The sequence below is a fragment of the Amblyomma maculatum genome, chromosome 1 (genome assembly GCF_055883805.1).
Source record: "Amblyomma maculatum isolate TAMU_Amacu chromosome 1, ASM5588380v1, whole genome shotgun sequence".
Taxonomy (NCBI): Eukaryota; Metazoa; Arthropoda; class Arachnida; order Ixodida; family Ixodidae; genus Amblyomma; species Amblyomma maculatum.
The window spans coordinates 254,128,966-254,153,475 of record NC_139344.1 but is presented as its reverse complement, the minus strand read 5'-3'; the positions used below and the strand labels follow the sequence as shown (position 1 = coordinate 254,153,475).

Here is a 24,510-nt window from a genome sequence, read left to right as displayed (position 1 = left end):
GAGAGGGGACAGTTCGGCGATGGCTGGTCTGGGCAGCGTCCCGCCCATTCCCCAAAGGCGTGCGCTTCTGCAGTTGTTGTTTCCTGCGCGCCAACACATGACGTTTGCAAGCCATGTGTGTGGGTGTGCCCGTTCTTTTGCTGAGCTATCTCTCTCCTTCAGCATGCGCAACAACACCAAGCCAGCTCAGCCCGTTTCCAGACCGACGGCGGACGCTTTCTCCAGCGTGTGTTGCGAACCAACCCTCTACGTGCGGCGGCGCGGCGGCGGACCGCGGACGTGGCTATGGCGCCTGCGGATGTTAAAAAGGCTCTCTGTTTTTATTTTTATTTCTTTTTTTTTGTTTTTTGCGAGAGTCATTCTTTTTTATCGTTGGGCTGTACGCGCGGCGTAGCGTAAGATATGGCGGCTGCGGATGTTAAGAAGCGGCAGGTTTTTTTTTTTTTTTTTTTTTTTGCGGGGATGTTTTTTTTATAATTTTTTTTAATCGTTTATCCTTGCATGTATGAATCAGCGAAAGCACGCGGTCAGCTGCTGCGATCATGAAGCGTGATAAATCAAACCAGGCTTGTGCAATCAAGCCATCATGGGCACTCTGCCAAGTTCGCTCCCCGCCACCGCAGGAGCTATAAAAAGATAAAGGCGCCCTGATGTTATCGCTTCGCAGCATCTTGGCACGCTGCCAATGAGCTGTGGATGAGACCACCGAAATGGACTGACGCGCCCCATCGACATGCAAGCGAAAATCCGCCGCGACACAGAAACCTCAGAAACCTTGTTTTGAGCTGCCGCGGTGGCTCGAGTGGCGAGAGGGACGCTCAGTCGCTTGCATATGAGCCAGCTAGCCTTAACGCATTTTTTTTTTTTCAAATTCTCAGGTGCAAAAGTGGAGGGTGGGCTCATTATGCGAGTGGGTTGATTACGCGACAAATATGGTATCGTTATTTTGCATAGTAAGTGCCGTCACAAGCCGATTTATGTATATAGAATTATCGATATATCGAACTATTTCGCGATCCCCTTTGAGTTCGATACCGTATTTACTTGAATAATGATCGCACTTTTTTTTTTTAAATACTGACGCAAATTTCGGGGTGCGATCATTACGCGGGGTAAATATTCTACAAAAAATTTTTGAGTACCGAAAACGCAAACAAGTTGCAGGTCAGACGTCTCAGAACATATATCTCGATTACAACCAAAAATAAAAGCTGAGTAAGGCTTACCTTCGCAATAAACACGCACATTAAGCATCACATGGAGTGCACAATGCCCATTTATTTTTTTTCGTCAGTACTCTAATCAAAGTCTGAATCCTCGCCATCCTCGCTTTCACTGCTGCACGACTCATCGGAAACGACAGTGTCGTCGTTGGGAGCATCTTCACAATCCCACAGGAAGTCATCTTCCGTTCCATCCAAAGCGTTAGATATGCCTGTCTTCTTAAAACTCTTAGCCACTACCTCGTCGGGGATACTGCTCCACGCTTCTGTGATCCACGAGCACAGCATCTCCACGGATGGCCTTCTAATCTTTCTGCTCGGCGTCAAATCATGCTGGCCCATCGCCATCCACTCAGCATAAAGTCGTCGAACGTTGTCCTTGAACGGTTTGTTCAAAAACACGTCGAGAGGCTGCAGCAGCGAAGTCAGGCCGCCAGGAATGACTGCAATGTCCGTGCGCAGCTCTTTCAGCTTGGCACGCACGCTGTCCACAAGGTGACCCCTAAAACTGTCCAAAAACCAGAAGCGAGGGAAGCAGAAATGCTCCTGGTCTTCTTCCCCAAACAGTCTTGATCCAGTCGACCATCAGGTCTGTAGTCATCCACCCTTTCATCTGTGCACGTATATGGATGCCACGGGGAAAGTTTCCCTTCGGAATAGTCTTCTGTTTGAAGATCACGTATGGTGGCAGCTTCCGCCCGTCGGCCGTCACAGCAAGCATGACTGTGCATCGCTGTTTTTCTGCGCCAGACGTCTTCACGAGGACGCTCCGAGCACCCTTCTCGTTCACAGTTGTATTCCGGGGCATGTCGAACGTCAGTGGAGTTTGATCGGCGTTTCCAATTTGCGACATGAGGTAACCGCATTTTTCGCGAAGCCTAGTGACGAAGTGATGGAAGTCTATCACTTTGCTTTCATACGCGGCTGGGAGCCGCTGGCACAACGACGTCCGCCGCCTCAGGGAAAGTCCATTCCGTCGCATAAAGCGAGTCGTTCAACCGGAGCTAGCGCGGAAATCCTTTGCGGCGATTCCCAGCTTCCTGGCAGTTGTGCGCGCCTGCGTCTGTATCATTTCTAATGACACTGCACAACCATCCTTGCGCAGGTCCCTCACGTATTCTAGGACCGCCTCCTCAACACGAGGGAACTTGCCCGTTTTGGGTCCACGGAAAGCCCGCCGTGTCTTGTTCGTAGCCATCAGCTTCTCGCGCTGCTTCTTCCAATAGCGTATCCTCATTTCGTCCACGCCGAAATGCCTACCAGCAGTGCGGTTGCCATGCTCCAGTGCATAGTCGACAGCCTTGAGCTTGAACGCGGCGGTGTAACTGGCATACCGCCCCATGGTGAAATGGCGTAAACTCACACAAAAACACAAAGCACGCTACGACGCTGCCGAATTGCAAAATGGCGAACGCCGCAAAGCATGGAATCATGGGAACTCCAACGTTACTAGACTAGGTTGGGAACTCGTCGGAATGCATTCGCTGCGGGATGACTGCAGATCAACCACCAGGCGGCTCCATGTTCGGGGTGCAATCATTACGCGGGGAATTTAAAAAATGGAATTTTGACCTCAAAATTCAGGGGTGCGATCATTACGCGAGTGCGATCATTATGCGAGTAAATACGGTATATCCGGTTTCAACTGTATATCAAGATGGTTTACTGTATATCAAGATGGTCTCTAGGCCTGTCCCTTAGGACAGGCCTAGAGAATTTGCAAAACGTGCTAGCACTGTGAAATTCATTATGGTCATTCCTGGATAGTTACCCCAGGGCAAGACAATTCCCTGTTTTCAAATTTCCTCGCTGAAAAATTTTAGCACAGCCCCAAAATTAGTGTTATTAATCAGACCTGCATTAACCAATTTTTAATTTTTTGTCACTAATTCCAAACAGAACATCTTTAAAAATGAAATTGTCTTGCCCTCAGAAATGTATTGAGGTATAGAATAAAATAAACCTCATGAAAATCTGATAGGTGGTTCCCAAGGTACGGCTGTCCTAAGCAGCCACACTAGGCGAAAAGGTGATTCGGAGAAAACAGCTCTAGAAGATTGAGAGAAAACGCCAGCCTTTTTGTTTGTCAAGATATCTCAATAAAATTTGGGGGGGAAGGCTCATAGCCTGGACATTTGAATAATTATTAAGTTCCATAAAGCTGTGCATGCTGGTTCTCAAGTTACAGGTATATATCATATGGGTCACATGGGTACAGGCCTGTAGAATTTGTGGAATGGGTTGGCATAGTGAAATTCATTGCGGTAATTTCTGGATACGTATCGCGAGTCAAGACAATGGGTTTTTTTAAATTTCCATACTTTGTAACTTCCACTGTAACAGATGCCAGCACGCTGCAGGTTTCGTTGTAGTCGTTAGCGGCGCGCTTTGCCATGAGGACGGCCTTCGCTTCCGTGCACTGAATGCGGTGCATCTCGAGAAATCATGAGCGGTCGACCACGCAACCTTTAACACTCTGCACGAAACCATTTAGAGGGCACGACGAGAGATCACAAATATGGCGATCACAAAAACGGCGAAAGGTGAACAGGACGCACAAAGTACAAAGACAGCCAACAACGAGAGCGAAGCAGATGACGCGGGGAGGCAGCTGGCGGAAACCAACGCGTCAGCGGGCAAGCAGCCAATAGCAGTCGCCCGATCCCCCACGTTCTTGCGGAGTGCGCGCTTTGCCCAATTGCAGCCTTGAATTCGAGCGCGAGAAAATCAACAGTTGCCATGAGGCTCCCAATCGGAAGCAAGCCACGCCTCGACCGCGCCGTCAAGGGTGGCAAAAGAAAGTGCAAGAATTCACAAACAAAACAAGACCAAGATGGCGGCGCTAAGTTCGGCGGGAAAGGAATGGCACGTGCGCGAAGTTTGAGAATTTTCGGCACTTGCTCGCGGCTCCACGGCTGCCGCCGCTTGTTATATAATTCATTTCCAGTATTTCTATGACAAGTTGGGCGTTGCTAATTACAGAGAGCGTAGTTTACAAGAGATACTACCAGAATATATAATCTTCCATAAATCGACTGTGTCGCGATTTTCCGGTTTTCAAAGGGCGCGCCCCCCCCTCAAAGCTACTGGTCGTAGTAGTAGCTATATAAAACGATTGCGAGGAAATAAAACTAAACCGCCGACGGAATGCGTACCAAAAGAGTGAATCAGTGAGGGTGGGAAGAGAAAAACATAAATCGTGCAGGTTTGTGTTCTTTGCTAAGTGCGTTCTTATGCACGGAATGAGGGCCGGTAGAAGTCTCTTTTCTTTTTTCTTTTTTTTTTGCGATGTTTATTGCTTCAGGGCTTAAAAGGGGATGGTAGAAGTTAATCAGTAAAATTCGGTAGCAATGCAACGCGCCCAACAATATAATCACACGCGCAAGCAGGCGCGACAGCAGAACCCCGGCGATCACTGCAGCTGTCAGTTTGTTGTGCCACCTGTCGCGTGCTATGGAAACAAAGCATTGGCGCTCGGCGGCTGGCAGAGGTCGTTCGCTCACCTAAAGTTTTCTTGCATCGTGACAGTGGTTGAAGTGTTGCTAAAGAATGGAGATTACTGCCCGGATTTCAGAGGTGCTTTGCCGTATGCAGTGACACTCGCTCATTACATTGGCATTGATGATGGCATCGCAACAGCCGGCTCTCTTATTGACGAAATTGTCAGGAGAAAGATTCGGAGGAGGAGGCAGGGCCACGAAAGGGGCAGCCTTAGCCTCCTCGCACTGTGAAGAAAGCTGCGGAGGCCCTCGTTGTGTTAGAATTATTTTGTTGGGACACTGCAGACAGCATGCGAGCTGCTGAGCATCTGGAAGGACTTCGAAAAATAGTGTTTACAAGAACTTTGTCTACAAGATTTTCTGCAGGAAAGCAGACGAGCATCCTCGATTACTTTGTGCAATAAAGATATGTTGATGAAAGTCGTGCATTTATGGTTTTTTTTTTTTTGTCCTCTCGGTAATTCGGACATTTGGTTAATTCGGACATATTTTACGGTCCCTAGAAATGCGAATTAACGAGCTTTTGCTGTACAAAGTCAACTCCGAATGATAAAAGTGGGGGGTGGGTTCATTGCGAAAGTTAAATACTTTTGGTGCTGCCTTATAGCGATTTCATTAAAAACCACTCCTTTGTAGCAGCAAGTAGCAGGTTTAATGCAATGGTGCAGATTGGTACAATTGGCACAGCATTCCTACTATTGCATGTCACAGAGCCAACCCATGCAACCACCTGACCAAAAGCGCACTGCCTACATGCTGTCCGCTGCGACATAGTTCGAATTTCAGGGTAAAGGTTATATGTAGGGGTGGGTTATATGCATGAAAGTATGGCAATCAACTGCTGAATTCGTGTCTTCCTTCCTCATAAATTGTACATAGTGAAACAGTCGCAAAGCAATCATGAATCCTTTTGTTCCCATTGCAACTAATTCAAAGCAAACATTATGAGTGCCCTCATGCAGTGGTGCAGTGGTTAGGGTGCTCAACTGCTGTGCCCAGGTATGCAGGATCGAATCGCGGCCACAACGGCCACTTTTCAATTGGGGCGAAAAGCAAGGCACCCATGTGCTGTGCGATGTCAGTGCATGTTAAAGAACAAAGGTGGTCGAACTTTCTGGAGCCCTCAACTACGGCATCTCTCATAACCTGAGTACAGTGACTCAAGGGACGTAAAACCCCATAAGCCCAAGTCAAACCAAACATTACTATAAACACGTCACTTTGCCTTATCTTCTATAATGGTCATTTTCATAAACCCTGCACTCCAATGTTTCTGAGGAAAACTGCCATACACTTGGATAATAAAATGCAAATAATAAAATTCAGCGATGTCTCCTACCTGGCTGGCATCTTTTTCCAACTGACACAGCTGAATGCACTGCTCCAAGCGAACCCGCTTCACCTCAGCCAAGTCTTCAATGTCCATCTCACGTTCATGCAGGAACTCCAGCAAGGTTTGGATCCTGTTCTGGGCATCATACTGGCTGTCTGCCATGAGCTGAACACCTGACGATTCCAACACCTGTCAAGTATACCATCCAGATCAAACAATGAACAGCAAAGTGAGACTATCTTAGCCAAGAGCATGTTATGTTATGCCCTAATTTTTCAGCTGCTCCTTCACATCTCTTTTTATTTAAAATACTTATTCAGTCTATATAAGAATACGCCACTAGGTCTAGGATCCAAGCAATAACAATTTGATTGCTTCACTTGAATTGGTACAGAATCATCCATTTATTCCCGTTAAAACCACACACCCCTGTATAACTTCTATGAAATCAAATATTTCTTTGCTATCATTGATCCTGCGAACAATTTTTCACTTTAAACCTTTTTCATAAGCGTTACTAACACCCATCCCTTCGCAATGAATTCATTCCTCAGCCACATTATATTTCGGGCTGTGTTGACCACAGCCTCAAGGTTGGTGTTGAGCCATGTAATATTAAGATCTTTCTTTATTCTTTTTTTTCCTCATACTTCACGCTATTGAAATCGCCTTCCATCCAGTACTGTTTCCATATATGGTAACATGAGACTTAGAAACGCTTTAGCTAACACTGTATAATCAGGAGTTGCCACGTTTTGTCTTTTATTTAGACTGTGCCCTTTGTTGTTCCCCCTCTCTCATTTGCAATGCTTCTGCCCTGGAGGTTAAATACTAGAGGAGTTCAGTTTCATCTCCTAAGGACTTATGTGTGGAAATATTTCCTCCACAGGAGCAACTAACTTTGGCTTTCGTGTCTGTCTGTCATTTGGCACTGACAATGCATAATCATGGCTGGCCAGACAATCAGGCATAAACCACACTGCCCCAATTTCCTGATACCTAAGGGCAGCAAAAGAAGTTTAATAAGAAGAGGACCCTCTCTCATCCCAATTACAAGAAACATTCAATGACAAAACTGCACTGGCTCCCCATTTTTTTGATAAAAAATGTTCAAGAAATGGGCAAACAAGTGCAGCGTTCCCTGAAAATTTGCACATTTTACTTTAGGGGACATGGGGCTTTTGAAAACATTTTTTGTTTTTGCAGGGGTGGAAGCAGATTGAGCATTTTGGAGCAGCTTTGGAGCAACGAAACGAGAGTTTTGGAGCATCTGAATTATGTTTTGGAGCACGTTTCTAAGGTCAAACCCCTTTAATAATTGCAGTTTTCTTTTTCTGAAATACAAAATCTCCAATCTGATTCCTTTTTATGCAAGTTCAATGTCTTTTCAACCTCCCACTCATTTCTGACAAGACAAACGCCCAAAGCATGTAAAGATATATAATATAACACAGGCCAACCTTAGCAAAAACTCTGAAAGACTAGCAGCAAACGTAACGCTTGCAGGTGCGCTTCACAACTGAACATGTAGTCTGATCTAAAGCGTTTACCTATTTTGACTTGATAGATTCTAATGTCAAGTCTACCACTTCAATGTGCTCTCAAGCAGTAGCACTAATTAAGGGATGACATTTCTGCTCCCTATCTTGTGCATATTTACTTTATTTTCCTTATTTAGAATACACCTCAAAGCTCCCAGATATAGGGTATTACACGATCCCTTTCAATCCTATGCCTCGGCTGATAAATTCCCGAGCACATGGATATTTCGTCTGCAAAAAAGGCGCCTTCAGACCACAATAATGTGCCTCGACAAGCTTGGCGCAAGTGCCGCTCCCTTGCTTTTTGCCTACCGTGGGTTCGGAGACGACTGCAGCACAACCCCGATCGTCTTGTCCATTTGTAAACATGGTGGAGGTCTACAGGGGTGAAAGCAGGCTCGGGCATTTTGGAGCAGCTTTGAGATATAGAGAGATGGCTTTGAGGGGTAGCCTTTCCATTCTACAGCTTTTTTTACTTCACTGCCTCCTGCCAATAGCTCATCATTCTTTGCATGAGCAATGCTGGAGCTCATTTTTAATATTTTGGTGATAAATTACGTATGCCTTTCCAAAAATCTTCAGAAGCTACCTAGTGATTTACAGCTTTGGCGTGCCAACCCATAACGCTCCAAGTATGGTTTTGTCTACTATAGACCTGGCAAGCTTGTCACTGACAAAGAGGCTCATGATGAAGCACCTGCTTGCTTTCACAGCAGAACCATTAGAATAACTCATGCAGTTTTTGCAGTCGAGACAAGTTTTCTTGCTAACAGCTCACAGTAGTTTGCACTACCTGCTTCCCTTGCTGATCTCGCTTCTCTCCACCGGCGATTCAAAAGGCTAAGAGGGGGTGCTACGTCACATGCACAGTGCATTTTTTTTTCCCGCAATTATCGCCAATTGCTGGCAGCTCATACTAAATTTACTTGCGAGCAAATATTTATTGTGCTCCATGCTTCCTTCCCTTGCAAAAATTTCATTTGTATTAAGCCCAGCGCAAGATGCGTTATATCTTTGCCACTGGTGCAATGACATTGTTCCCGTGTTCTGCTAAATTTGATGGCAGAACATTAAAATAGCCAGTTTGGAGCAGTTTTGGAGCAGTTTTGGAGCAATATTGCATTTTAGAGCAGGATGGAGCAGGGAAAGCGGTTTGGAGCAGAATAGAGCAATTGGAGCAGCACTTGCACACCTTTTTTTAGTAATTTATCTTCTTGTGAGTGTAGTACAGAATGCTGATTTCAAATATTCATTTAGGTTTCAAGAATCACCTCTGCAAGAAAAGATGTGGCAGTATAATATCCTAAGTAGGTCATTTTTTACAGGCTACTATGGTGATTTTTCTTTTTTAAGGAGCCTTTTTATGAATATGCTGACATTTCCAAAGGTCCACCACACATCCTAAGGCTAAGGAAATTCTTGTAAAGTCATTCTGTTGATCATAAATAAATACCAAACTCTGAAAGAAAAAACGTAAGCATCCATAATCAAACCTTAATAGAATTGCTAGGTTTAAGGAGAAAAAGAAAGCTTTAGGATATAGCTAAGGTTGTGCTGAAAACAACCATATCAAGGTCACTGAAGTTTGCTCACGCAAACGTTATCAAAACTGGTCTAAGGCAAAGCCATTTGACAAAACATGGAAGGAGACAACAAAATTGCACATCCAAGAAAATTTCAAGGGAAAAATTGAGACTTTATATGTATCCCAGTTGCTGCTCAACACACGAACTCTGACTACCTTGAAAACCAGATCTTGGAAACTATATCACAAATTTCATATGCAACTGGAGAGTCACTTTCAAGCTTTTATGACAAGCAGCAAATTCTCGCAGTGAAGCGTATGCCCCAGCCTGACCTTTAGCTGTGTTCAGTTTTAATCTACAAACTCAGTTAACTTTACGATCGCAGTGATTTCAAAATCAACTAGGTTTATTTACCGTAAACTGCTAGCACAGGTATATTCTTGCACTTCGGTAGCAATAAGCTTGCCTACTGCTGCTATCGCATATATACAATACCCCGACCCCCATCTAGTTCAATACATCTGAGATTAACTGTGTGAAAACCTTCATTTAAAACAAGTTTATTTAAAAGTGCCCATCCTAGGTGTCATTTCTCCACACTAGGAGGCAGGTAATGAACGAGTGAACACAAAGTACTGAGAACACAATGCGGGCTCACCTGCGACAGCTCTTGGCCGCGCTGTAACAGCTGGAAGACAGCCTGCTGCATGTGGGCCACGCTGTCTGTGTGCAGCTGCAGGTTCCGTTCCGCTTGACTCAGCTCTCGGCTCAGCTCCGTTTGGTTCAGCTCCTTCATCCACAGCTCAAACTGAGAGCTCAGCTGCACACCACATGAAGTGTTTAAATACACATAGTCACAGTGTGATGATGATCAGTCAGGATTTAAAAACCTTGTTATCTCACTGCAGCAGAACCAGGTTTCGTACTACCGGCAGTGTATACTACTCAAGCTTAGTTTAAAATTCACTGCAGCACAGACAGATGAAAGGTGACAGTTTTTATCTGAATCACCGCTACTTTGATTTGATCCGTAATACTACTGCTCGGGAAAAACACAAAAAAAAGCATTTGCAAGAGCAGCAAATGATGCAATTTTGCATGGCTCCCCTTCCCTTCCCTCCTAACACCACCCTAGCACATGACATATATGTGAATAAAATTCTTCTGGAGAATTAAAAAAAAAATGATAGTTTGACAATGCTATGTCTGTCTTCCTCCTTCATAGGAAATTCTTCAACCGAGTTGTCAAAAAATCCCATACTACTCTACAGTAGAAATTGAGATCTGTTTACACAGTTACTGATTGATCCAAGTGTCAACAAAAAACCCGCCAAGAGCCATGTCAAGGGTCATACCTCAATAGAATCTCGTTCGAAAAGGCGCAGTTGTAGACACAGGTCCAACTGAAGTTTCCGGTTGCTCCAAAGTGCCTCCAACTCGTGTCGAGTTCGTGTAAGAGCTTCCAGGGTCCCCTCAACTGCCACGTACGACCCGGTGGCATCAGTCTCAGCATTCATTCCAAGACTCCTAAAACATTTTTTTCAATTGTGACACTGCCCCAGCATGTCAACACAACACCTGTCTAACAAGTTGAAGTTGAAAGCTTTATTTCTTTCTTTTAGTGGTAAAAGGCATTACAGCGAGAGAGAGGACACAAGGAAAAAAGAAGCTTGAATGCACCTTGAGAGGTACTCTATGCCCACATGCTGAGGCAACATACTGCCTCACCCGTTCACAAGAGACTGAAAGCAACTGAGAAATTGAGGATCTGTATTCAGAATACCACACTTGCACATAATAGCTTCCCAAAATAACTTAGTCTAAAATGCACAGTAAAATCTCAATAATTAGAACTTAGTTCATTTTCCTTTGTTCCCAAGAGCACGGCCCACAGTGGTCGGCGTGTGCTCGGTAGCGCACGCGATCACTGGGTGGGGTCGGCGGTTTGGACTGTCAGCTGCGATTAAGCGGGAAAAATGTATTTATCCCTCTATTAAAACCCCACAAAGTTCAAAGTAGTCCTCAACGGTGACAAATGCTCAAGCCCTCAGCAGATAAACATTTTTTTTTCATGACAAGAAGTTCAAACAAACTTTTCTTTCAGCTGGTTTTACAGTATGCATTTTTTCATGAAAATAAGGTGTGCGCCAATGACACCTTGAACCCCTCTAGATGGCAATACTCGAGCCTATCTTGAGACAGTTTATTCCACAGTAGCATGAACCTTTGTAATACTTGTTACCACCACGTGACAATATCTCCTTCTGTCATGGATCACAACTCTTTCCAAAAAAAACTTTCAAATTTTTGTAAAGAACGTGCCTACATAGCATGCACAGCTTGAAAAATTCAATCCTCCTCCATTGCTTGAATTTTTTTTCTGCAACCTAGACATGTTCCTTACAAATAAATGAAAATTTTTCCCGATAGGGCAGTAATGCACCATGACCACAAAATGTATTCCGCACGTCACATACAGGAGCAGACCGATTTTTTTGGGCTCCAATAATTCGGACTTCAGCGATATTTCGGACTTAATTCAGGAACCATCATGCAGCCCATAAGAGCATGTAAATTTTTATGACCAATATTTCGGACCCTATGGTGTCCAAAAGTTCGATTTTTTTCTGATCAAATTTGGCGCGAGCAATATTGTGGAGATCGTTTTCTGACTGAAGGCTCCTTTTTTTTGTCATCACTTAGACGGGAGCATTGTTTTCACAAACAAACGGTTTTGCGTGGCCGTGAAAGCTAGGCGAAGCAGTCATTAGGACAGATTAGCTTGGCTCTTTGTTCATGGTTGCCATTTGAGGCAAAGGGCAATAATCGACCTTTTCATCGCGGCAGCCTACAAAGAGCGCGCAATTAGACTGAAAACAGAATGAGGGCACCGCCCGCCGCGGCTCGCTCCGACGCCGCCTGCCACCGCCGCCACCCATGGGGAAGAGGTGTGTGTGTGTGTGTGTGTGTGTGTGTGGGGGGGGGGGGGGGGGGGGGGTCTTCGCTACCGTCATTAACCATGCAAACTTAATATTATTACTTCGCGCAACGCGTGCATTTGTTTGCGGCACAAGCTGCTTAACAGTACATCCTGAACTGACATGAACATGATGAAAACATGACTAGCCGAGATATTCTAAATGGAGGGCTATAGTGGTTACAGCTTAGTATGATCCGCTTCTGCAGGGCACCACTGTGCACGCGGTGACAGCCTTGAGTGAGTTCTTCCCGACGATGCTTCCCGCTTCCCGGCGGCGCGCACACCTGCCGCATCTGCACTAGCCAACGCGCGCACACTGGCGGCCACGCCCACCATATCAAATCACGCGAGCACGTGCACAAGGGGCGGCGCGCGGAAGCCAACAGAAGCAGATCGTGCTGTGCTCTATCATCGGCATATGAACGAAACATGGGCAGCGGCCAAGTTTGTGATTTGTAAAGCTGATTTTTCACAGAAAGGTGTTTTTTTTTTTTTTTCTTTTAAGTTCACAAATTTTTCGGACTGTTCGATTGTTCAGACCATTCCCCTGGCCCCGCCAAGTCTAGAAAAACGGTCGGCGACTGTACACTTTTTTTGACATTTCTATAAGAAGTCAATATGTAAAGAATACAGCGTACCTTAAGGCCTGTGAAAATGCTTAGCATGCAAAATACTTCCATTTTCAATGATGGCAGATTCATTTAAATTTGTGAGACTTTAACATCCCAAAGTGACATGTGGGCTATGAAGGAAACAGCAGTGAAGGGCTCAGGATTAATTCAGCTCAACTGGGGTTCTTTGTGGTCATTGTAGCTAAGACTGAATCTAAGGCATCCTGATTTATTAGCAGAGTCGGAGGGCCCCTAAATATTGGCCACAACAGCCTCATTTCAATGCGGGCAAAATGGAAAAGTTGTCGGTGTGCTCGTTGACACAAGACTTGAGATTTTATGATGCTTGTAGACTTCCATCATATTTGCATTGTTCTCAGCATGAAATAACCTAAGTAATGTGCTCAACCTGACAACAGTGAGGGCAAAAGTAGCCAGGGCCTCATAGTTCTCACCATCTATTATCCCTGGGAGCTGCACCCCATTAGAGAGGACACTCCAGTAAATGACAGCCCCAGTATTTCTGCTCTTAAAGTTCTATGCACCAAGCAATAGGCCAACCTTCAGGCATAGTCATCGTTTTTGGATGCTTTGCCCGCATCACAGTGACAGATTATGAAGAAGCTGCCTGGGCAACAGATTATCGTTGGGCATTTGCCGGTTCATTCATATTGTCCCACACAAGAGCAAGGAACTGAGCTAGCTACTGTTACTGACATGTTTACATAGTTACTCCCTGTATTACACAAAGACTTAGCACATTTTGAGCATACTTAGCATGAAGTTATATTATTTGGGAATATGAAAGAAGGCAACCTTATGGCCAATTTTTCTTGGCAGCCATTTTGAACGCATGAACCCAGAACCTGTATTCATCAGCTGTGCGCATGTTTACTACGCCAGAAATGTTCACAACGAAAGCATATGGTGTGCACATTTGAACCACTCAAGTTAGCTGCAACTAGATTAGTTGCATGAGTAAACAGCTTTCATAATTTCCCTCAACCCACTGAACCTTGACTTTGTAATGACATGCCTTATGACTTTGTAAGTACCAGAACTTTGGCCTTCAGATCATGGAAGTACCGACTGACCTTAGCTCTTCAAGGAGTGTCTCCCCTTCACTGATGGTACTGACAGCAGCATCGATGGTGGAATCCCGCTGCTGAGTGAACTGTTCCAGCAGCTGTTCTGCAGCTTCCACAGAGTCAGCCACTTTGTTGCTGTGCAGCTCTGCCCGCAGCTCCTCAAACCAACTGCTCAACTGCATTTTTCAAACAAAGAAACAAGCCCAATTGGCACAAAACAAAATTAGGCATTAAAATATCCCCCTGCAGTGTGACAGCCAAAATTCGCCTCTGCCACAAAATTACTGCTGGTCATAGCAAGAAACACAGGAGGCACATAAACAAAAATTCCTAGTTCTACCAACACGACATCACTCGATCACTCTGGAGCAGACCAGGCAGCCACAGGATAGCACATCGCCTTATCTGCTTTCTATGCTTTGCGCAGCTGCCTCCGGCCAGGTTTACGACGAATTGTTCGTCGGCGCCGACGACTAGTGCATTGCCCATCCAGCCGGGATACTGCCGCACTTCACACATGTGACTACGAGCCCCTCGGATCTGCCGCAAGCCGCGCCTGCGCGATTCGTGAAAGGTCACTGGCATCTCGTGGCATGGCCCTTATATAAAGCCACATCGGCCTGGAAGGACCATCACTCTGGAGCAGACCAGGCAGCCACAGGATAGCACATAGACTTATCTGCTTTCTACACTTTGAGCAGGTATGCTGTCTCCTTAGCGATTGAATTTTTAGCTCCTGGTCTGCTCCAAGTGTGTTTAATTTTGTGTGCGTTTTTAGTGTTACTAGTCATTAGTGTCTACTTTACTAACGAATTGAGTGACAAGCCACCTACTACTATAAAAGAGTTGGCCAAGGCATTCGCAGATTTCGAAGCTCGTTTCGACGGCAAAAAAGAAAGGTTGAAAGAGGCCTTGAAAGAAATAATCGAGACAGAACAGGAAAATGTGAAACAGTCGGTGCAGTTCATGAACGAAAAGTTTAAAGAATTCAGGACTGAGATGGTAATGCTGAAAAGAGAATTTGCTTCTGTAAAGGATGAAAATCATGAGCTCAAACAGGAAAACAACCGTCTTAGTAAAGGATTGAAGGAGGTAAGGAGTGAGGTTATTGATTTCCAACAATACAGTCGAAAGAAAAACTTCAGAGATAAAGGGCATTCCCTTAGAACAGGAGGAAGACCTCTTTCAGACCATAGAAACCCTTTTCTCTTGACTGAAATCAGATATTCAAGAAACAGACATAGAAGTTATACATCACGTCCCAACGAAAGACAAAAGCAAGTCAAATATCATTGTGAAGTTTACTTCCCAGAAAGTCCGGGACCGTGTCCTGAAAGCAGCTAAGAAATGCCGGCTAAATACATCTGTGTTAGGTTCTGATGGCCCCGACCCCATCTTCATTAATGAACACTTTTGTCCAGCGAATAAGCTGCTCCTCGGAAAAGCTCTTGCAGCAAAATGAGAAAAAGATTGGAAGTACATTTGGGTATCCGACGGCAAAATCCTCATGAGAAAGGCAAACAAAGGTACTTCGTGTGACATGCGTCGAAGATCTCAGCAGAGTTGTCTAATCAGATGGCATACAACATTTCCCAGATAGAGCAAGCCAGCCTTGCGCTCGATGACTTATCTATCTTAAATTGCAACGTACGAAGCATTCGCAAAAATTCTGACAATCTTCTAGCGTACTTGTCACAGTTTTCCTTTAAATATGACGTGATTGCTATCACAGAGACGTGGTTAAAAGAGGCCGAATTCGTTTTTATTCCAGGCTACGAAATGCAGTCGCTATCAAGGTCTGGCAGTACACGTGGCGGTGGTGTTGCCCTTTTTTGTCAAAATTGCACTCCACTACTGTAGCTCCGATGTTAAGAAATGCAGCAGTGAAGCAACTGAAGCTCTTTTCATTAAACTTCAGTGTGGCCCCGTAATTGCCGTGGTTTATCGTCCCCCGCACTCTAAAATGCCACAATTTATTTCTGGCATGGAAACTATTTTGATGTCATATGCAAGTATAAAAAATCCCATTGTTATTTGTGGAGACTTTTACACTGACCTATTATCAGACAACTGCAGTGATTACGTTTTTCTTCTTCAATCATTCAATTTTAAAAATGTTATCAACTCTGCAACTCAGGTAACCAGTCAAACTGCATCCCTCATCGACCATATGTTGTGTAACCTTGATATGAATTTTCGGGCAGGTGTGTGCAATGTTCTGGTTGCTCATCATTGTACGACATTTATGTTCTTGCCCCGATCCTGTATGTCATCGTCTAGTCAAAGTCATCCAAAGCTTTCCATACTGATTATGTGCGAGTTAGAAATATACTTAAGAGCATTACCTTCAGTACTATACGTAATGATGACGTAAATATTGAATTTGAAAATTTTCTTTCGTACCCCAAAAATGCAATTACACAATCAACACAGGAGTGTGACAAACACAACTACGAAGATCCTATATGCCCATGGATAACTCAGGACATACTTGACGTCCTAAAGATAAAGGATTCATGTTACAATAAATGGAACAAAAACAAAGCAAATGACTATTACCGAACGCAGTTTAAATATTACAGGAATAAGCCAGTAGCCATGATCAGAAAATCGAGAAAACTGTATTACACTAAACTGGTTAGCCAAAACAAAGGGGACACGAAACAACTATGAAAGATAGTTAGAAATGTAACTGGAATAAATAAACAAAGAAGTCACCCCCAATAGCATTTCTCTGCAAGTTGCTAATGATTTCAACGAATACTTCATTAACATTAGTAGCAGCCTTACTAGCCAATCCCCACTATTGCTATCTAGTTCATCTGTACCAACAGCTGTATGCAACAATTTTCATTTTCGCCCTAATACCACTGAAGACATAAAAGCTGTTGTAAGATGGCAGTAAACAAAGCAACCGGTCTTGACGGCATTCAATCAAGGGTGGTCAAAGATAACATAGATGCCCTTACCTTTGCCACTTGTTCAATCATTGCCTAGAAAATAATTGCTACCCTGATACATAGAAAGTTTCCAAAATAGTTCCAATATATAAAGCAGGAGATCATAACCAGCCAGGTAGTTAAAGGCCAATATCTGTACTAAGTGTGATTAATACACTTTTTGAAAAACTAATAGCGAAACAAGTAAAAACATTTCTTGACAACAATAATATCATTACACCTCAGCAACATGAATTTGTCGAAAATAGGTTAACTTCCACAGCTGTATTAACTTTATCGCAAGCTATTAACTCTGCCCTGCATCAGAACAAAATAGCTGTTGTTGTTTTTTTAGATATTCAAAAGGCATTTGATATGGTATGTCATCCTATATTGTTGCAGAAATTGGAAAGTTACGGTTTGTCGATAACACGCTTAAATTTTTTCACAGCTATTTACCTAACCGTAAGCAAGGAGTACTTATTAATGATTTCATATCAGATGTCAACGATGTAACCTGTGGTGTGCTACAGGGCTCTGTTTTGGGTCCCGTGTTATTCTCACTTATCTAAATGATCTCCCGCAAGTACTTCGCTTTTCTCAAGTACTATTGTACGCAGACGACACCGCTCTTGTAGTTACTGAGGAATCTCTTCAGGCAATTCAAACGATCATAATGAATGAGCAGACAATGCTGTCTTCCTGGTTCCTCAATAATTGCTTAACGCTGAACATTGCCAAAACTAAGTATATAATTTTTCACTCTAGACACAAGACTATTAACAATATTTTTAAACTTACTCTAGGTAACTCGTTAATAGAGCCAGATTTTTTTAAATATTTAGGGGTTATATTTGATTGCCATTTACACTGGAAAGAACAAATTAACAATGTATGCAAAATATTAGCCTTTGGGTGCCACATGCTCATTAAGGCGAGATACTATTTTCCTTACAATATACTATGTTCCCTCTACTTCTCGTTTTTCCATTCACATATCAGTTACTGCTATGAATCTTGGTGTCAAACATATAAAACATATTTGTCGCCTTTACATAGCCTTCAAAAGCAGGAAATGAATGCAACAACAACTAGTAATTTTGATCAATCCAGCAGCAAAATTTTTGATGCCAACAATGTTCTATCGTACCTAACCTTGCGTAACTACAAAGTTGCGCTTGTGGTCAACAATATAATCAGCACTAAGTCCCCCCTTCCATTAAGCCTATTTGTCCAGCCTTCGCGTAATACTAAGCAGGCATCTAACTAATTTTAACCTCCCCAAATGTAGAAATGTAATATGGTGAGCGATTGATCGAGTTCAATGGTGTTAAAATATGAGATTAATTGCCGATCGAGGTTAAAGCTGCCAGAAATTTGAAATTTACATGTAAACTGTATTACCAGTCTAATCAAATTCTGCCTGATTTTCTTTCTTGTGAAATTCACGTTTGTTACCTAGTTTTTGAAACATGCTTTACACTGCTATTTATTATTGCGCACATGCTATTACGTGTGCACAATAATTTTTGTGAGTATCCTGTACTTCGCTTGCACTTTATTGTACTTTGTAACCATATTCTTTCTTATTCTCGTTTTCTTCATGCTTATCAATTTTATTTGGTACTCATAATTATGTGGGTATTTTATTTTACTTGCACTTTGTTTTGTATTCTTGCAGATGTATGCAGTTATAGCAGTAATGTTGTGTTTATATCACTATTGTTCCTTTCAATCCTTGATCCTCTGTGGCTGACCCTGAGAGTAATATTTGTATTTGGACCGGCCACTAGCCTACTGAGCTATCGGTCCAAACAGTGTTTGTACATATTGTTTGGTTTTGTCAACAAAAGTTCCTTGAAAAAAAAAGAAAAAAGAAAAAAACCTCATGAGTTCCTTTAGTTAAAACCATCAAATATGGGTTTGAGGATTGATGCCCAACTCCCTCTCCAATAGACCACACTCAAGTGAATCATGTTCTGATTTAGCATAGTCAGGATGTTTAGAGTCTCTTGTGCTGTTGCAACAGTGAACCCCACTAGAGTAAATGCAGATATAGTAAAAACTCTGATATTAATGAACTGAAAGTGCAGTTTCAGTTCACCTTCCATGGTCCATGGTACATTATTATTTTTTTTTTTTTTTTTTCATTTACAGTAATAACAATTCTTACTAAGAAACAGTTATATTAAAGAGTGCCTGGATGTGCTAATATACTTCCTAAAGAATTATGACACCATGGAATGTGTGGAGATAAGAAATCACTTTTAGACAATTTAAGTACTAGGCTCGTAAGTTGTGAGAAGTAGCCTTCTTTGCGAGGGAGAGAGAAAGATGTAAGTTAACCCTTTCACTGTCGGCTGTTTTTGACCGGGACGCACCCCCAGTGTCGGCTTGGTTTCAGAGAACGAGCATATCAGGGAACGAGCATAAAGATTTATTTTGCATTATGATGGGTATACAAATAAATTAGTCAATGCAATTTGTACATTTCAGTGTTCTGCAGGTGTTTAAATAAACATCATCATCATCAGTCTGACTATAAATGATATATGATAAAATAAAAAAAAAACACGCTCAATACTTCTTCAGAGTGTGGTAGATCCTGAGTCCGAATCCGAGCTTGGCTGGTAATCAGAACCCGAAGAGCCATCGCTCCAGTCAGCCGTCGAAGGTCCCGCGCGGTCCGCCATCCGAAAGTAAGCGAGCGCGGAGGGCGCACATTCAGTGGCCAGCACAAGGGAGAGAAACGGCGCGTAGTGAAGTCGAAAGAGAAAAAGATGGAAAGAGGCTAAAACACTCGTATGCTGCTGCTGCTAACGGCAAGCTGTCCTCAAGCGAGGGCGCGTGGAGAGAGCGAATGCAGCAATCGAGTCGTATGTCAGTCGGAGAGAGGCAACCGCGTGCGGCCCTGAACTTACCACGCCGTAGCGGAAGCGCGACAAAGAATAAAAATAAAAACCTCCAAACCTGCCGCAGATGGCAGAACAAACTTTGAACCCATAACCGCACGCGCGCGCCGAAGGATCGCTCGCTCGAGAGAGTAGTGTCACGGAGCGACCACGCCCCCTCCCACGAGCAAAGAACGGGCGGGCGCGGTCGCACCATACTCTTCCATATATGTGTCATATCGGCGCAGAGCGAGCATATCAGCTTGTAGAAAGACTCAACAGATGGCGGAGCAAGTCCAAGCGCGGTAGCTTTACGGTGTGGCGCGAAGATCTGAACGCAAGATAGAATACGTACGGGTACGTTATTGACACTGCGGGGAGGAAACGCGAATGCGTACCGGTACGTTCGTGACAGTGAAAGGGTTAAATTTCTACGAAGGCCTAGCAGGCATGTGGCAAAGTCCACAGCATACATGAGAAAAAAAAAAAAGCTAGCTTCGAACACGGAAGCTTGGAACAGTTCGCTAAGAAAAGGAAGACAGTAAAAGTGCAGACAGGTGTTGGGAAGGCAAGAAAAGGCCTAAATAGTGTGAAGCACAACGTAGCGGTGCCAAGAAATGCAGGTGCATGCGTGAGCGGTTTTGCTGGACTTGACTCTGTCACGCATGTTGATCACAGTCATTTAGACACCAATGCCTTGGAGAACAACGTCATGCTCACACAGAACTTAATTTTTACCCTGTAGTCAAACTCACACTACATCCAGCCTCCGGTACTTTCACAAGATTTAAACAAAATTAGAAATTTGATAACGAAAAATGCGGTAAAGAAAAAAAAAGATCCATAAAAGAACAAGAAGAACACTTGGAAAGAGAAAACTTGGAACACTCGGAACACTTGGAAGAGAAAAAAAGAAAGAGAAATCTGTAGCATATCGGTGTAACTAGGCCACTTCGTGTCACTTCAATCAATCTGCCACAGCGAAGGCTACCCCTTGCACACTGCTTAAAAACACACTATATGTGATAAGACTGAAAATATTTAATCCACCCTCTAGTCCTTCAATGGCGCCAATTGTAAGTACCAAATCACTTAGCAATAGCCAAGACAAATCAAAAGTTCAACACAAGTTCATAACACAGTAAAATCTCGGTGATACGAATGCGGTTGATACGAATTCGCGAAATTCCCCGGCCAGAGTGCATTGTGTACAGTGCGCAAAATTTCGGATGGTTCGAACACTCTCCCGCGCCACTACGGATGATACGAACGCGCAAACTGCGACCGCAACCTTGAGCACTACAAACTGCCCACACATCGTTGACTCCGCGATCGCCAGCCACGCTGTATGTACGCATCACGAGCAGTTTGCGGTGACACATGGTTCGCACCCTGCCGATGTCGCGATTTTCTGTTGGGCTCACACCATGAAAAGCTTTCAGCGGCGCATGGCCCACAAACCACAGAAGTCGCAACCGCTGTAGCTGGCGGCGGCATACGCGGCGGGTAAGGACCGGACATCGCTAGCTCCGTGATCGTGATCCGCGAGCAGTTTGCGGCACCGCGCAGCCCGCACGTCGCTATTCCCATTCATTCTGTATGCACCGCGAGAAGTATGCGGAGGCGGATGGACCGCACATCGCCGGCATCGCGATCGTTTTCCCCGCCGCGAAAGGTTTGCAGCAGCGCGCGGCCATGAGTATAGTAGTCGGCGGCGGGCCCGCACGGGCCGCACTTCGTAGACTTCGCGACCCCTAGTCGCGTTGTACACATTGCGAGCAGTCTGCGGCACCATGCGGCTAGAACGTCGCCATCTCTTGTCGTGTTGTACGCGCCGCGAGAAGTCTGTGGAGGCATGCGGCCTGCACGTCGCCGATGTCGCAATCAACTGCCGCGCTGTGTGCACCGCGAGTGGCGAGCTGTGACCGTACGACCGTAGTAAACCTTCTCAGACGTAAGCAGATATGCGCGACTGCCTCTCCTATGCTTCTACATACTTATTTTCGTTCGTTTTGATGATACGAATGTTTGCATGATACAAATTTTTTCGTGACCCCGTGAGATTCGTATGACCGAGGTTCTACTGTACCAGCTGTTCGTTGTCAGGAAAAACGCATGGTGCATAAAGTTATACAATACACTATTTGCTTTTAAATGTAGATTCGTTGTCAAATGAAACGTGAACCGCAGAGCAAATGGCCGACTGACTATGGCTTATGCACAAGCCTTTCGAAAGCAGATAGGCGCGCTCATCCGGTTCATGAATGTTTTGCTTCTGTTTTTTATGACATTCGTTTTCACATTTTGCAACTGGAGTGCCGCATTCACTCTTTCCAAGGATGCTAACTTGCAAAGCACAGCTTCCCTGGTGGCAGCAGCGCTGGCGGACAAAGGCACAAAGAATGACACAGCGTGATCTCTGTCATTCTCAACCTCATGCTCTCTTCTGCTAGGGTTGTGGATTTCATAATCACTCACTATCAGAAACAAGGCATTCAAACACTGACCACAACTTGATACTTTTTTCACTGTTCTCATCACAGCTAGACTCTCATAACGCAGTAATAATGGAAGCAAAATCAAAGCGCTGCAGGACAGTAAGCCAAGAGCACTCGCTTCACCCCCGCAGACCACAGCCGCTGCTGCCAGCAAACGCGAAAATGGACGTCACAGAAAACAGAGGCAAAACATTTTCAAACCAGATGAGCACGCCTACCTCTGCTTTCAACAAGCTGATGCGTAACATAGACAATTAGCCACGTGCTCCGCGGTTTACATTTCATTTGACAATAATACACAGTGAATACTACTACCAAAATCAACAGCTACAACTTCCACCTCAAATACATTTGAATTATGATGACTCACTAAAAAGCCAAACTCTTCCAATAATCTCAAATGCCTGCTCACCTCTTTGTCATGAGTGAAAAAGATAACAGCCAGTTGCAGAAGCTGCCGCCTCTGCTCTACACGGGTAGCAAAACTGGTGATCTGGTCTTCCAGATCCTGGGCCACCCCGCATATTTCATCTGCATTGCATTCACCCGTTTGTGCCAGCTCTTCTGCAGCTGCCAGCAGCTTCTCCGCATTTGTGTAGGTGTTCTGGGTGAATAAATGCAAGTAAATCCTGTTTTCTGGTAGACTGCCAAGTTTGGTTGCCCTACAATACATTTACTTGAGTCACAGAGGCAGCAGTGGAAATTCAAAGCATGCAGTGCCTGGATACTCAGTCTTTGGTGCATGTCGGATCAGCAACTAATTCCTTCACAATAAAGCTACAAAACTTGCATGTCTTGTAAAATCGGGCTTTATTTGACAACTCAAGGTTTTTCGTTTGCATGCAACACTCTACACCTGTGATCAAAAGCCGAGAGACCACGCCAACTGCAACGATTGCTTTTTTTCTGCATAAAAAGATGTGCCAGATAAAATTTCTTGGACAAGATGGCAAGTATATAAAGGAGGGTATTTTATGCAAGTCTCAGAAATAACTGCTTCACTGTACAAAAAATCTGGCGGGCAGTTTTCTCAAAGCACGTGGTCTCTCTACTTTTGCTGGACTGGGAAACAGGACCTAATTTAAAGACAAGTTTAGGTCCCGTATTTGAACAAATGCAAAAAAAAAAAAAAAAGCATTATTACTATCCTCATGCGCCAAACACAAGTAGTGCTGGAATGCATCAGTTTTTTAATTCCTCATCAATCAAGCTCTTTTTCTGTATAGAACAGCAAGGACGAAATATATTTCTTTTGCTCAGCCCTCCATATTTACTCTTTCCAAATTAGCTTCCAAACTCTCAGAAAGTTCCTTACTTAAAAATTAAATATACCACACAGCATGCAATCATAAAAGGCAAGAAAGTTAGAATCTTTCAGACAAAGAAAATGCACCCATTCTGCCACCATAACCGCCACCTCACTGCAAACACCATGGTGGTTTCCAGCCATCAAGCAGTAAAATTTCAGTCAATACATACATTAGCCTGTTAATGGAAAGAACAGGAGCAGATACAGCGCCAAAGTCAGTTTTTATATTAACACAAAATTTCAACCGTGGTAAGATTACAAACCAGCCTACCTGGGCAACATTTTCGAAGTGCTCATGACTCTTTTGCAGAACCCTGGCACGAACCAGATTTCGTCCTATTCCTGGATTTTTCCGCAGAAAGACCTCTCCGTGCTTTTCCAACCAATCCAAAACCTGTGGTCAAAAAGCATTTTCTTGCATGCCTGCCCTTTTAAAATACTGCCACTTACATGCCATAAAGGAAAGCTAGGGAGACAAAACAGTACTAAATATTAATAGTGCAATCTACTTATAACAGAAAACCGGAAAATTCGATCATTATAACCAATTATCATTATATCTGGACCGGCAAAAAACAACAAACAAAATGCACACACCCACATATTTTTCCATGCACGTAGGCTTGCCTACTTACCAGCGACGAGTAAATCAGGTTGAACAACGCTAATCATGATAAAGAGCCCTCAACACTGTATTACAGACGACACCAATAGCCATGAAACAACTTAAAGGGACAGAACACTGGCCAAAATATGTCATGAGATTATAGTGGAGATGAAAAGATCATGCCTCATATAGTACAGAAGCTTTACAATTTTAACTTGCCATTGAAAATCGCATAAAACAACCGAGGCGCTATCTAGCGGAGAAACCCTAGTACTTTCAGTGCAGCCCCCACGTGACTATATGTCAGCAAAATATAGCTGATTTTCGTGACTGCACATTGTTCTTTTTTCTTCTAGGAGTGCCTGCCATAATTTATTATATTTTGCGCTCTCTCCAGTGCTTCCTTAAATAAAAACCACCCCTGCTTTTGCACCGTGAGAGGTATGCTTTCAGGTTTTACCACT

At 43.9% G+C, this 24,510-nt stretch overlaps 1 protein-coding gene across 4 annotated transcripts in view; it reads right to left on the bottom strand.

Annotated features, from left to right (window-relative positions):
* The window catches only part of trio (trio Rho guanine nucleotide exchange factor), a 294,295-nt gene that overhangs the window by 216,205 nt on the left and 53,580 nt on the right, over positions 1-24,510 (bottom strand). For all 4 annotated transcript variants that reach the window (XM_084590873.1, XM_084590874.1, XM_084590876.1 and 1 more), the window contains exons 14-19: positions 23,711-23,833; positions 22,543-22,734; positions 13,809-13,978; positions 10,479-10,650; positions 9,782-9,943; positions 6,063-6,245 (exon numbers count right to left, since the gene is read on the bottom strand). In XM_084590873.1, coding sequence (XP_084446999.1) covers positions 6,063-6,245; positions 9,782-9,943; positions 10,479-10,650; positions 13,809-13,978; positions 22,543-22,734; positions 23,711-23,833 — 1,002 coding nt within the window. The remainder of the gene's footprint in view (positions 1-6,062; positions 6,246-9,781; positions 9,944-10,478; positions 10,651-13,808; positions 13,979-22,542; positions 22,735-23,710; positions 23,834-24,510) is intronic.